The 12,928-nt window shown below is 42.9% G+C and overlaps 2 protein-coding genes and 1 pseudogene across 3 annotated transcripts in view; 2 read left to right on the top strand and 1 right to left on the bottom strand.

Moving 5' to 3' along the window:
- The window catches only part of LOC144405557 (ATP-sensitive inward rectifier potassium channel 10-like), a 113,203-nt pseudogene that overhangs the window by 80,200 nt on the left and 20,075 nt on the right, over positions 1–12,928 (top strand). The gene's annotated exons all lie outside the window — the stretch shown is intronic.
- LOC144405556 (uncharacterized) lies at positions 318–3,895 on the top strand. Its single transcript, XM_078099831.1, has 4 exons — positions 318–478; positions 1,104–1,409; positions 1,485–1,772; positions 2,293–3,895. Exons 1-4 carry the CDS (start codon positions 421–423, stop codon positions 2,415–2,417), a joined length of 777 nt encoding a protein of 258 aa, XP_077955957.1. The 5' UTR covers positions 318–420; the 3' UTR covers positions 2,418–3,895.
- LOC120815166 (uncharacterized) lies at positions 3,464–11,096 on the bottom strand. The gene is made up of 5 exons (XM_078099826.1): positions 10,109–11,096; positions 9,148–9,353; positions 4,769–5,074; positions 4,376–4,690; positions 3,464–4,166 (listed from the first exon to the last, which is right to left on the bottom strand). The coding sequence occupies exons 2-5, from the start codon at positions 9,194–9,196 to the stop codon at positions 3,997–3,999; spliced, it is 840 nt and encodes a 279-aa protein (XP_077955952.1). The 5' UTR covers positions 9,197–9,353; positions 10,109–11,096; the 3' UTR covers positions 3,464–3,996.

The raw sequence follows: 12,928 nt of genomic DNA, 5'->3' as shown, positions 1-12,928 counted from the left end.
ACTCTGGGTTTCCCGAAGAAAACCTGCTCCCGACCAGGTTAGGTTCACAGAGTAAGTTGTCATGGTAACTGACTCTGAGTATAAGTTACCTCTCTTTCTGAAACAGGCTTGACTTACTCTGCTTTCTCAGGTTTAACATACCTCCCATTCTGAAACAGAAAACTCAGAGTTTCCCTCATTTCAGGGTTAACATACTCAGAGTTTTCACTTAACCTCCTTTCTGAAACAGGCCCCAGGTCGTCTTCAACAAAACACGTCACTCCGCCTGTTGTTCTGGAGGTGAATCGCGCTGCGACACACGCAGGACTTTACGACCAGGAAGTGAAACCAGTGCGTCGACGCAACGACGCAGAAACAGAAGCAAGCGGCCGCCTTAACATAGAGTCTTTGAAACTTTACTTTTGTCTTCCATTCTGCACAATGAGGTCGTGCGTCGTTCTTCTCTTTGCTTCTCTGCTCACATTATGTGAAGCACAAGGTGAGAACTTGATTTATATATTTTGGGTCAAAGCTTTTATACCGCAGCACTATTTCTCCAATAGAAGTTGAGTTAAAAACGTATTTTTGAAATGTTGGTCTTCTTGTACTGAGCTAAGATGAAGGGAATTGTCTCAGTATAAAGTATGAGAGGTTTGAAAAACAATGAACTGTGAAAATGTTAGTAGAGAAATATCATTTGCTCTCAGCCAGTTAATAAGATTATTTAATATTTTCCATATTTTGGTGAAGATCTGGATCCACACACAGACCGTAAACATGTTGACCTTTACTCCTCTCAGAGTTTAACTCCTTCAGCGTTCAGTCTGTGGACGTCTTATTTTCTAAAGTCGTCCATGTTCAGTGTAGCTGATGCTGGGGGACATTAGTGTGGTGAGACGGAGGGAAAGAGGACAAAGAGACAGAATGGAAATACTTTGTCACGTCAAGAAGAAGAACTTTGAGCAGCAACTTGCTCTCTTGCTTAAGCAGTGATGAGCTGAAGGTGAACCGCTGGTTCAATGTGTAATAAATAAAGTGTAGTGATGGAGGAACAGTCAGCAGTGAATGATTCATCACATATTGTGTGTGATGTTTATTGTATCATGTGTCTACTGTTTTTACAGGAACCATTGTGACTCCTGTGTTTGTGCTGAAGGGACGTGATCTGCTCCTCAAGCTTCGTGCTGATCCTCCTGAGGGGGTTTTAGCTGTTAACTGGAAAATCAATAAAACAGTCACTTTAGTAAGAATTAAATCTAATGGAAGCGTAAATGTCCTTCATAATGTCACTGGAGGGTTTGAGTTTCCTGAGAATAAATTCTCTGTGATATTGAAGAATGTACAAGAGGTCGACAGCAGAGTTTATTCTGCTGTAGTAGAGATGCTAAAAGGAAACAAAACAGCAGCTGAATACAAGGTCACAGTTCAAGGTGAGTCTGTAAACATTTCACAGTTTCTGCCGCCATGTTTCATAAACTCTTCACAGAAACCTCCCCCCCCCTCAGGACCAGTGTCTCCAGTTGAACTGATCGTGGACCGAGTGGACTCCAGCAGCTCAGAGTCATGTGACCTCCATGTGACCTGCAGGACTCACAACTCTCACATCAGCAGCACTTTCAGATGTGTCGACCGGGTCTGCAATCAGGAGGGAGGAGAGCGATCACAGGTCACGACCTCTGGGGCTTCTCTCCAGGTCTACCTGTTGCACAACGTGATCATCTGTAACCATAACAACCAGGTTCACTGGACCCACGACTTCAATACGACTGAACATTTTTGCTCCTCAAATACTGGTAAGACTGAAAGAGACGACTTCATTAATAACAACACCCCCAACGGTTACATTATTGGACGACAAAGTACACCCTCAAGTACCTTATTGCTTTTACCTTAATTGTCCGCTTGCGAAAGCTCGCATTGCCTGACACTTTGAGGGATTTCCGGGTCTTTTTTTTGGGCAATCGCCACCGAGCTAAAAGCTAAGATGTCAACTAACGGTTGTGCAAAAGCTAACCTGTTACTTTGAGTGCGCAGTGATACGGAACAATCACTCTCAATCACAATGCTGGAGTTCATCTCCCTGTATCATAAAACAGCTTCAACCATTAATTACTATAAAGGTCGGTAGAAAAATGTTTTAATTGAAGAAATCAAATGATTTCTTACTATAGATCACGTTAAAGAAGTTTTCACAATCCAAACTTCAGTCCGTCAGAAGCACATCAGGCTGTGAACATGTGACACATTCTCAGCTGTGCTGCGTCATTTAAACCAGGAAGACTCTTCTGATCTGGTTCTTGTTCTGTTTTACAGATCCTCCCCCTCACCTTGGCTGGGTGATTACTGTTTGCGTTGTCATTCTTATTGTCATCCTAATTGTGGTTCTAATCGTCTGGCTTTATATTAATCGAAAGAGAAGAATCGGTAAGTCCAAGTAAATATTCCAACAAATAATCTCAACATCTGTAAAATCCTCTTTGTTTCCTCTACATAGAAACTCAATGTCTCCAAGTCCTCCATAACTATGTACCCACCTGTTTGGTTAAATAGCCCAATATCACAAATCACAGTTTGCCTCAGAGCGCTGAACAATCTGTACAACACAGGACGTCTTTTACTGCCTCAGATAAGGAAACACGTTTGTTAAAATATACATGTGATATTTTACCAAAAGGTGCTTTTTATCTCACTGGGATTGTCATGATTTGCTGTTTTGATACAAACATCCCAACACATCAAATCCAACACGTCAACATGTGCTTCTGTTTGAGGATGGAGTAAATTAGACACCACCCAAAAGATGGAGTCACTTTATCTGCAGCTCAAGTAAAGTAAATGTACAACAGTTCAGATCTTTAAAGGGCTGTTTGTTCTTCTTCCATCACTGACCTGCAGGTTTAACACAGAAACATGAACTTTTTCAGGAAGGAGCTGCTTGGTTAAGCGTTACGTCTTTAAACTAATTTAAGACATTTTTAGGATCCAAACTTTGCACCAAGGTTGTTTCCAGGTGGCTTCGTGCTGCTACATCTTCACATCTGCTGCTTGCTTGTGCTCAGATCCGTGTAAAATAGAACCATTAAGAAGTCTCAAGTCACCTTTTCACACGTGTCACACGTGTCACAATTGAAGATGTTAGTAATCACATAATTTACATTTAAGATCAATGTAGAAAAATTAAATGCTTCGGTTTTATATTTTATTATTTAAAAAAAACATGTATCAATTATGTTTTAACTGTGACAAATATATAAAACAGAAAATTAGGAGACAAATTGAAATAAAAAAAACAATTGTCTCATTTTGACATTCTAACCTAAATTTTTTGGTGGATAGAGGATTTCACAGAGACGAATATGTGAAACAGCAGAGAATTTAAGAAATATATTTTTCCATAACATAGTCATTCAGTGTATCAAGTGTCTTTACTATAATAACATCACATATTGATTCTTTGGTAAAAACTCACAGTAAACCAGAGAGGAACACGTCACCTTTTAATCACTGAAACACAAGTATGAAGCTTCAACAAGTTCTAAGTTTCCACCCAAAACAAAACCTGCTGAACAGAATTATGTACGAGTAAATACTGTACAAGCAGACACATATGCAATTTGTATTTATTGGTCAATAGGACCGTATGCAGTATTACAGTATATTTAAGGTTATTCGCTTACATATAGTTGGTCTTGATTAAACATTCAAGATAACATTCACCAAAAACATTGACATGGTCTTGTGTGTGTGATATATTGTGTACAATCAATGGATTATCAGCATTTGTTTTAAAGGTGAACTATGATTTTTACATGAAGTTTTTTCTTGCCAAAATGCATCTTTGAGTTACGTTTTTAATGTCTTTCCTTCACCAGGAAATATCTGCAAAGCTGAATTTATAAATCCTTTAAATCCTAAATAGTTTGCGTCCATGTTTGCTGCTCTGCGCTCGTCTTCCTCTTTTCTTCTCCTGGTGTGTTGCTGCCACCAGCTGTGAGTCAGTGGAACATCATCACGGGTTTAGAAGGTGACCTTTAAGTGGGAGCTTTCCTCCCGGGCAGCGTGACGTGTTTGACATCCATTTCTTTGTTGGTGCTTCTTGAAGTCCACGAGGTGAACAGTGATGACGGCAGACACCATGATGATCAGACCCACAGAGAACACCACCATCTTCACCAGGAACACGGAACCTGAAACACACCACAGGTGGATTCATCACAAACACAACACGTCTGTGCTTTCTGCTTGAGTTTGTATTTAACCCCTGCGTCCCTGACGAGGAGCTTTAGAGATGCTCAGAACTCAGAATTCACTCAGAAAACACAATCGTTTCTTTACAACACAGAAAGTCTGAAACTACAACCTGTTATCAGGAAGTCGTCTCCTCTTTCAGTCTTACCAGCATGTTCGGGGCAAAGGTGTTCAGCAGGATTTGAGGGGCAAAGGTGTTCAGTTATATCAAAGTCCTGGGTCCAGTGAACCTGGTTGCTATGGTTACAGATGATCACTTTGTTCAACAGGTAGACCTGGAGAGAAGCCCCAGAGGTCGTGACCTCTGGTCGCTCTCTTCCCCCTTGAATGCAGACCCGGTCGACACATCTGAAAGTCCTGCTGATGTTTGAGTTGTGAGTCCTGCAGGTCACATGGAGGTCACATGACTCTGAGCTGCTGTTGTCCACTCGGTCCACGATCAGTTCAACTGGAGACACTGGTCCTGAGGGGGGGGGGAGGTTTCTGTGAAGTTTATGAAACATGGCGGCAGAAACTATCAGTGAAATGTTTACAGACTCACCTTGAACTGTGACCTCGTATTCAGTCAGTAGTTTGTTTCCTTGAAGTGTTCGTACTTCAGCAGAATAAACTCCACTGTCGACCTCTTGTACATTCTTCAATGTCACAGAGAATTTATTCTCAGGAAACTCAAACCCTCCAGTGGAATTACGAAGGACAGTTGCTTCTCCACTAGGTTTAAATCTTACTAAATCGACTATTTTATTGATTTTCCAGTCAACAAATAAAACCCCCTCAGGAGGATCAGCATGAAGCTTGAGGAGCAGATCACGTCCCTTCAGCACAAACACAGGAGTCACAATGGTTCCTGTAAAAACAGTAGACACATGATACAATAAACATCACACACAATATGTGATGAATCATTCACTGCTGAATGTTCCTCCATCACTACACTTTATTTATTACACATTGAACCAGCGGTTCACCTTCAGCTCATCACTGCTTAACATGAAGTGACAGAAGTCTCTTCAAATGTCTCACGTCGTCTCTTCCTGAGGACACAGAGAAGCTTAACAGCAGAAACTAAACCCACTGAGAGCAAGTTGCTGCTCACAGTTCTTCTTCTTGACGTGACAAAGTATTTCCATTCTGAAAAATAGGGTCTTTGTCCTCTTTCCTCCACCTCAGGTGGAACCTCACCACACTAATTATGAATCATTCATTGCTGAATGTTACGTTACAGGTCATTTAGCAGACGCTTTTATCCAAAGCAACTTACATTACACTTTAAACGCATGGCTTTTACACATTTTTGTGCAATTAGGGGTTAGGTGTCTTGCTCAGGGACACTTCGACATGGAACATGGGGCAGCCTGGAATCAAACCAACAACCTTGTGCTTCCAGCACACCTTCTGTGACCCCTGCGCCACAACGACCCGTTTAAGATGTTACTCCATCACTACACTTTATTACACATTGAACCAGCGGTTCACCTTCAGCTCATCATCACCTCTCAATGGCTGCAAGACGTCTCTTTAAATGTCTCACTGAGGACAGAGGACTGACTAAGGAGGTGGAACAATTGCTTTTAAGTTTTCACCTTGTCCTTCACTCCTCCTCTCACGCAAACTGTTGTTCCCCAAACTTTAGTCAGACAAGTCATGAATGTATTTGGAAAGCTTGTCTGATTGTTCACTCGCTTTGATGCATTTCTCCTTTTCTGTTTATGTGTTTAGTCTGAATGACTTATTTATTCTTATATAAAGTTTAACGTTTGTATATGTAAAGACTTCATATAACATTTATTTTAGCATACTAAAAATATTTGTACATTTAGTCATTTTCTCTTGCTAAATCTCTTACATTGTTGTATTGAGGCTTTGTCTTTAATACTGAAAATAAAAAAATGTTTGCAAAAAATTCTCAAGCAGAAGTTTTTGCTTTGTAGTTTTCAGCTTATTATTCTTTACACCAACTGCAATTATTACCTTAAATAGTACTTTAAGACATCAAAAATCTATAACATGTCATTTTTAAAAGATGTAACGTTAAAACAAAGCAGAAACACATTAAACTTTTTAAGATTCATATTAACTTCCCTCAAGGTTTTCAGAAATCCTCCTTGAATGTTTGACATGTATACACATAAATATTATGTATGTATTAATTAAACCCTCGAACGGTTACAAATTATAAAATAAATTATAAAAAGTAAATAGCTGCCTTACAGCAAAAAATCGTTGTAGCCACCAAACGTTGTGTCTCATCTCAGTATTCTAGAGAGAAAATAGTCCCCGTACGTGCGTGTAAACAGCATCGGTTCCCGCATCATCTCATTCGTTCACATCGCTCATGAGTTCACCGTAATTGTCCGGTTGCCTGAAACTGATCATTTGTGGGATTTTCTTTTTTTCGGCGATCACCACCGAGATAAAAGCTAAAAACTAACTGTAGCGCAAAATCTAACGTGTTACTTTGAGTGCGCAGTGATACTGAACGCTCGGGTCAGCTGTATAACATGTGACCCGCTCTCAACCAATCAGAAGCCTGGATTTCATCTACTCGTATTATAATGACCGATAATCTATAACAGGTCTTCAACAGGGGGCCGCCAAATGTTGTTAAGACCTTTTTTTTTAACCAATGTTTTCCCCACAAATTTAAATGTCTTCAGAATCAGAATGTTATTTACGGTCTTTAAATACAAATTAAGACGTTATCTTTCCGTCAACAACACACACATTCAGCTCCTCACAGCAGCTCTCAAGCTGCTCACTGGTTCATTCACAGTATCACATCGCGTTTATGCGCACGGATAAAGAGTGCAAAGCTCAAACTCCATAGAATGGGGGTCCCTGCTCCATCGCCATCAGTTTGGGGGTCCTTGGCCAGAAAAAACGTTGAGGACCCCTGATATAAAACATAGAACTAGAAAATTCATTTCCTGCTGAAAATGCGTTGGAATGCAAAATGCTGAAATGAACTTCAAAAAATTGCTGAAATTACAGAAAGTTAAAGGGAATTTGAATATATTTGCTGAAATCACAGATATTATAAAAGCTGAAATTAATTTGAAATTCCTGAAAATACAGCAATGGGAGAAGCTAAAAGGAATTAATAGATTTGCGGAAAATGCAGAAATGAAAACAGCTGAAATATTGCAAAAAAAAAATACAGAAATGAATACTAAAACATTGCTGTTAATAGAGGCGAAGGAAAAGCAGAAATTATTTTTAAAAAACTGCTGAAAATACAGGACGTGGGGAAGCTGAATTTCAATAGATTTTCTAAAAAATACAGAAGTTGCAGGAGCTTAATTGAATTTAAAAAAGTACAGAAATAACAAAAGCTGAGATGAATAAAAAGGTTTAAAATTGTTTGTGGTAGTAATAGTAGTAGTTGTAATTGTGGTATTAGTAGTACTAGCAGTAGAAGTCGGTTTAGTATCAATAGCAGTAGAAACAGCTGGAATACTGATACTATTAGCCATAGTAGTATTTGTAATAACAGTAGTAGTATTAATAGCAGTAGAAATACTGGTATGGTAGTAGAAGTATCAGTTGTAGTACTAGAATTACTAGTAATATTCGTAGTGGTTGTGGTAGTATTTGAAAGAGCAATACGTATTTCAACGAAACCGCTTCATGGTTAAGGTACAGATAATCATTGAGGCTTTTATTTTGTAATGATGGAATTGGGTGGGGTGGGGGGGTGTAGATAGAGAGAGGGTGAGGAAGGGTTAGAGGGAGAGAGAGAGGAGGAGAAATAGACAGACTGGCTGATTAACAGTGAGTAGAGGTCAGGGTGGAGGGGGAGGGGGCCTAGTGTCTTTATCATATTGGTCTGTTGACAGAAAGCATAGCTGCGTCATGTGACTCCACTAATCAGGTCATAGGAGCAGCTGTGAGTCACAGACAGATCCTGCAGCATGTGAGTGCTCGTAACCACGACAACGACGCACCTGTGCTCATTAACGAGCTGCTGCAAAAGGCAGAGACATGACAGCGAGTTACACAGAATCCACACCTCAAACAAATGAGAACCAGCGCAAAACTATAACAGCTATCTAAAAAATACGGCGTTTTGACGAGACCCAAGACTCTACTGAACGCATGGATGTACGTTTTAGGTCTGTCCGGTAATAAATACGGCTCCTATGGCCGTTGACAAAACGTGTACCTTGTGGATTTTTTTAGGAATATGTCAGCAGATTTGTATTGGAGCCTATGGGGCTTTTGGCAGAGGTTGTGTCACTCTAACACACCTTGCGCCAAAACTAAAAAACTCTGGGATTCCATGAACACATTAATCCAATCAGCACAACCATACCCTCATTAATCTGAAGAAATGAAGCCTCTAGAGTGTATACTTTGGCTGCAAGGACAGAAGTTCCATATTTTTTTAAACCAGCGTCCTGCGCTGCCCCACACTCTAGCCCTCGAGGTCCCCCTCTAGCAGACGCAATACACACTCATGTAAAAGTCAGAAACGGAGCGAAGAACTAGTGAAACATAATCAGTGATTATGAAAAAAGTACAATAGATATCCACAAGCAGTTTTTTTCATAAAATAGTTGAGACCTGTGTCAACATTTGAAAGTTTAAATGGTGTCTGTAGCTGAAAGATTGGCGGAGCTGAAATATCTGAAAGTTGAAGTTTGAGGATTTGAAAACAAACTCCATTTGAAAACCATGTTAAAATATTAATGATTATTGATTTATATAAATTCAAGCTTAAGAGCTAGAAAGCTGAAAAGTCATAGCCCTCAAGCCAGAAAGGAGCTAAACATTTTAATATTTGAACGGTTTTAATAGCTGAAATTGTGAAGGAGTTGAAAGGTGCGGCGTAAGAAATAGAAGATGAAGAAATAAAGATTCAAAGAACAATGCTTAATGCATTCCAACAATAAAGACCTGAGTGCTTAGTTGGTTTCTCACCTTGAGCCTGAATGCAGACGAGCAGCCCGAGTATCACAAAGAGAGACATGACGGAGTCTCCGACCCCACGCTGCAACAACCGGTCTTCTGCTTCACAATAAACTAACAGCTGGCCTCTGATTCAAAGAAGCTCGGAGACGTTTGCACACAGCTGCTCGTCATCAGGCTCCTTTTGAACTTCCTCTCTGACGGCTTGAGATCTGTTCCTGTAAAGAGATTTAGTTCAGCCCTTTGTAAAGGAGGCTCATTTACACCTCAACGTTCATCAGAGGAACAAAGTAGGCGGACACCGGATCCGCCTGCTGATTAAGACTTGGGAGCAAAGTGCTGCCTTCAAGTGGTCGGAGTCGGCTGGGTTCATGCTGGCCACTTCGTTCTGTCACGACCGGACAACGGCCCTGAACCCAAACGCACGACTCGTGGACAAAAGTTCATTAACGAAAGGCCAAGTGCCACTGAAATAAAAATCACTTGTGGTTGAGGAAAACACTATGTACTAAACACAAGAACCCAAATGTCCTTGAGACAAGACGAACTAGGAGTGATGTGTTGTTCGTGAACGATTCGTTCATTTTGAACGAGTCCTCTCAAAAAAAGATTTGTTCATTTCTCATTCACACTGAACGAGATTCAAAGAACCGAGTCGGTAAAAAGATCCGAACTTCCCATCACGACGAACTAGCACAGGACAAAGGGAGACGCAGACAACAAATGCACACAGGTTAAAAGGCACAGGTGGAAACAATCAGGGGCGGGCAGACAATCAGACCAGCACACGGGGGGAAGGGGCAAGTTGCCTGAAACGAGAGGGAGGTTCATTTTCAAAATAAAACAGGAAATCACGAGACACGAGACAACTTGACTAACCCCGTTTCCTGGACATGACGTTAAATCTACAAACTGTGGACACAGCAAGTGGACGTGAGCCAGAGGACGAGCACCACGCCACAAAGTACCTCACCTGCTCCACTTTAAAGGCCTTATTCATATCATGTGAGTGTGTCATAGAGGAAGCTTTTCATCTCTGCTCCCTGGAACAAAACCAACATTTGAGAGAATAAAAAGGACCAAACATTATTATGTCAATAAGCTACATGAATATAAAATGTTGTTTGTACTGTGTGTGTTAGTTGCGGTTTTGCTTCAGTTTAACACCTTTAACGTATCTTGTGATCACTGCACTCGCAAAGACAAACACTTCCTTTCTTTTTAAATGTTCCCTCTGAAAATAGAAAATGTGTCAAAGAAAGAGGAACCTGCAAAAGCAACTTTTCTCAGAAATCATCCTGCACATGAAATGATTCTGATGAGCAGCGTCTAATGGCAGAAACATGTTTGAACATAAATAAAATATTAACATACAATATAAAGAAACAAAACAAGTAACTGACATGAATGAAAGACGTAGATAACAGGGAGTAAAGAGTAAATGTTTACATACACATTTGTATCAACAACTTATAATGTAAATGTATGATCCAAGTTTCATCCTCTTGCTCTATTTGAAGATGGATTAACTGACTTATGGTCTAAAATTCCCTGCTGATCAGTGGAAACTGATCTTTTTTTCTCTGTGTAAATGCTTCTTAAGCCACTTCACCAATAAATAGATGCAGTAAAACATCTGATCAGGTCACAAACTAACTCTTCACACTGGAAACATCGGCTGATGTTGTGGTGCACACAACACACAACACAAGACACACAACACCACAACATTGTCAACAACAAATATGGTCATGCATGAATTTTACTTCTACACAGCCTTGTGCGCTGAGGGAGGCTTGCGTTGCTTTCGATGCTAGTCCAGAAAAATGGGTCGACACACGCAAGGAGGTGTGAAAAGGCAGCAAGGACGCAAGGAGGTGTGAAAAGGCAGCAAGGACGCAAGGAGGTGTGAAAAGGCAGCAAGGAGGGCTTGAGGCATAAACTAGGCTTTAGAGCAAATGGTAGAAAGGAGTGATAAAGCTGCTTCCTTCCACCTACTGCAACATTTACATTTTTAGTTATAAAACCTGACGTTGTCTTCTAAGAAATGATTAAACAGAAGTTTAAAATGTTTCCATTTGAGGGGTTTTGTCAGCTGCTTGCGAGAATGACCCTTTTGACCTTCCTGCCATTTGTTCCTCATTCTGTGTGCTAATAGCAGACCTCTTCCTCTTCTACTTTCAACGGTGCATTGTTACATCTCCTGAAGCTTTATTCAACATTAATCATGCACGCCATGAAACTTTAAACTTATTTCACCTACAGTAGAAGCGGAGCGTCGTCACTACCAGACGCCTGTTACGCACTCTCGTGGATGAGGGAACGCAACGACCCGCCGCTCGTCATCTCAATGTGGAAATGGGGGAAAGAGGTGTGGTGCGTGTAGGTACATGGACGACCAGAACACATATAACCCGTAAAAAGGAATGTTTATTAATATATATATAAATACGGGTTGCTTGGGAAAAGGGGCTGGGCGGAACCAAAACAATGAACAAAACAAAATAGTCCCTCTTGCCTATCTGACCTGAAACACCCCCCCCTAACCTACCTTGAGCACTAGCAAGGCTCACTAACCAAATACAGGGGGTGGTCCGCCCAGGTCTTGCCTAGTGTTTCTAGACAGGAGGATGACTACGGGTGGTGTAGACCCATGGGCAGCTTGCCTACGCACTCCCAAGGTGCTTCCCCTTTTCCCTGGGAACAAAAGACAAACAAAACAGGATTAAACACAAATGACAAATTTCACAAGCACACAGAACAAGATTTAACAGAGACTCCAAGTCACTCTCTGCTCTACAACCCACACCCAACGAGCGAGAGCTTCACAACAAAATGGCACCACTTTATGTGTTGCGAGGGAAGGAATCCAGGTGCAGCCACTGACGAGTGGGTGGGGCCAGATCTCCAGTCTGGGGACTGCTGCTCCTGGAATCAATCACCTGTCAAGGCACAAAACCACCAAACACAGAAACTGGGGAACGTAACACGCCCACCCCAAAAACAGCAAACCTCCAGTTTGCGACAAAACAACCAAACGTAACCCAGTACTTAAACACGCGATAGCTGGGGGCGCCGGGGCAGGGACTGAGAGTCTCGGAGCGGGGACTGGCCGAGTCGGGGCTGGGACTGAGAGCCTCGGAACGGGAGGATCGCTGCGGCGGCCCAGCGGAAAGGGGAGGATCGCGGCGGCCCAGCGGAAAGGGGAGGATCGCGGCGGCCCAGCGGAAAGGGGAGGATCGCGGCGGCCCAGCGGAAAGGGGAGGATCGCGGCGGCCCAGCGGAAAGGGGAGCATCGCGGCGGCCCAGCGGAAAGGGGAGGATCGCGGCGGCCCAGCGGAAAGGGGAGCATCGCGGCGGCCCAGCGGAAAGGGGAGCATCGCGGCGGCCCAGCGGAAAGGGGAGCATCGCGGCGGCCCAGCGGAAAGGGGAGCATCGCGGCGGCCCAGCGGAAAGGGGAGCATCGCGGCGGCCCAGCGGAAAGGGGAGCATCGCGGCGGCCCAGCGGAAAGGGGAGCATCGCGGCGGCCCAGCGGAAAGGGGAGCATCGCGGCGGCCCAGCGGAAAGGGGAGCATCGCGGCGGCCCAGCGGAAAGGGGAGCATCGCGGCGGCCCAGCGGAAAGGGGAGCATCGCGGCGGCCCAGCGGAAAGGGGAGCATCGCGGCGGCCCAGCGGGAAGGGGAGGATCGCTGCGGCCCAGCGGGAAGGGGAGATCGCTGCGGCCCAGCGGGAAGGGGAGATCGCTGCGGCCCAGCGGGAAGGGGAGATCGCTGCGGCCCAGCGGGAAGGGGA

The sequence above is a fragment of the Gasterosteus aculeatus genome, chromosome 3, assembly GCF_964276395.1.
Source record: "Gasterosteus aculeatus chromosome 3, fGasAcu3.hap1.1, whole genome shotgun sequence".
In the NCBI taxonomy this organism is placed as follows: domain Eukaryota; kingdom Metazoa; phylum Chordata; class Actinopteri; order Perciformes; family Gasterosteidae; genus Gasterosteus; species Gasterosteus aculeatus.
The sequence above is the reverse complement of the archived record's forward strand: the minus strand, read 5'-3'. Positions and strand labels throughout refer to the sequence as shown.

Bases quoted from the DNA above. Each gene is read 5' to 3' on its own strand.
- LOC144405556 (XM_078099831.1), top strand. From the start codon at position 421: ATGAGGTCGTGCGTCGTTCTTCTCTTTGCTTCTCTGCTCACATTATGT. The intron at 1,410-1,484 runs GTGAGTCTGTAA...CCCCCCCCTCAG, and splicing joins ATACAAGGTCACAGTTCAAG to GACCAGTGTCTCCAGTTGAA. The intron at 1,773-2,292 runs GTAAGACTGAAA...TCTGTTTTACAG, and splicing joins TTTTTGCTCCTCAAATACTG to ATCCTCCCCCTCACCTTGGC.
- LOC120815166 (XM_078099826.1), bottom strand. From the start codon at position 9,196: ATGTCTCTCTTTGTGATACTCGGGCTGCTCGTCTGCATTCAGGCTCAA. The intron at 5,075-9,147 runs GTGAGAAACCAA...CTGTTTTTACAG, and splicing joins CGTCTGCATTCAGGCTCAAG to GAACCATTGTGACTCCTGTG. The intron at 4,167-4,375 runs GTAAGACTGAAA...GGTGTGTTTCAG, and splicing joins CCTTTGCCCCGAACATGCTG to GTTCCGTGTTCCTGGTGAAG.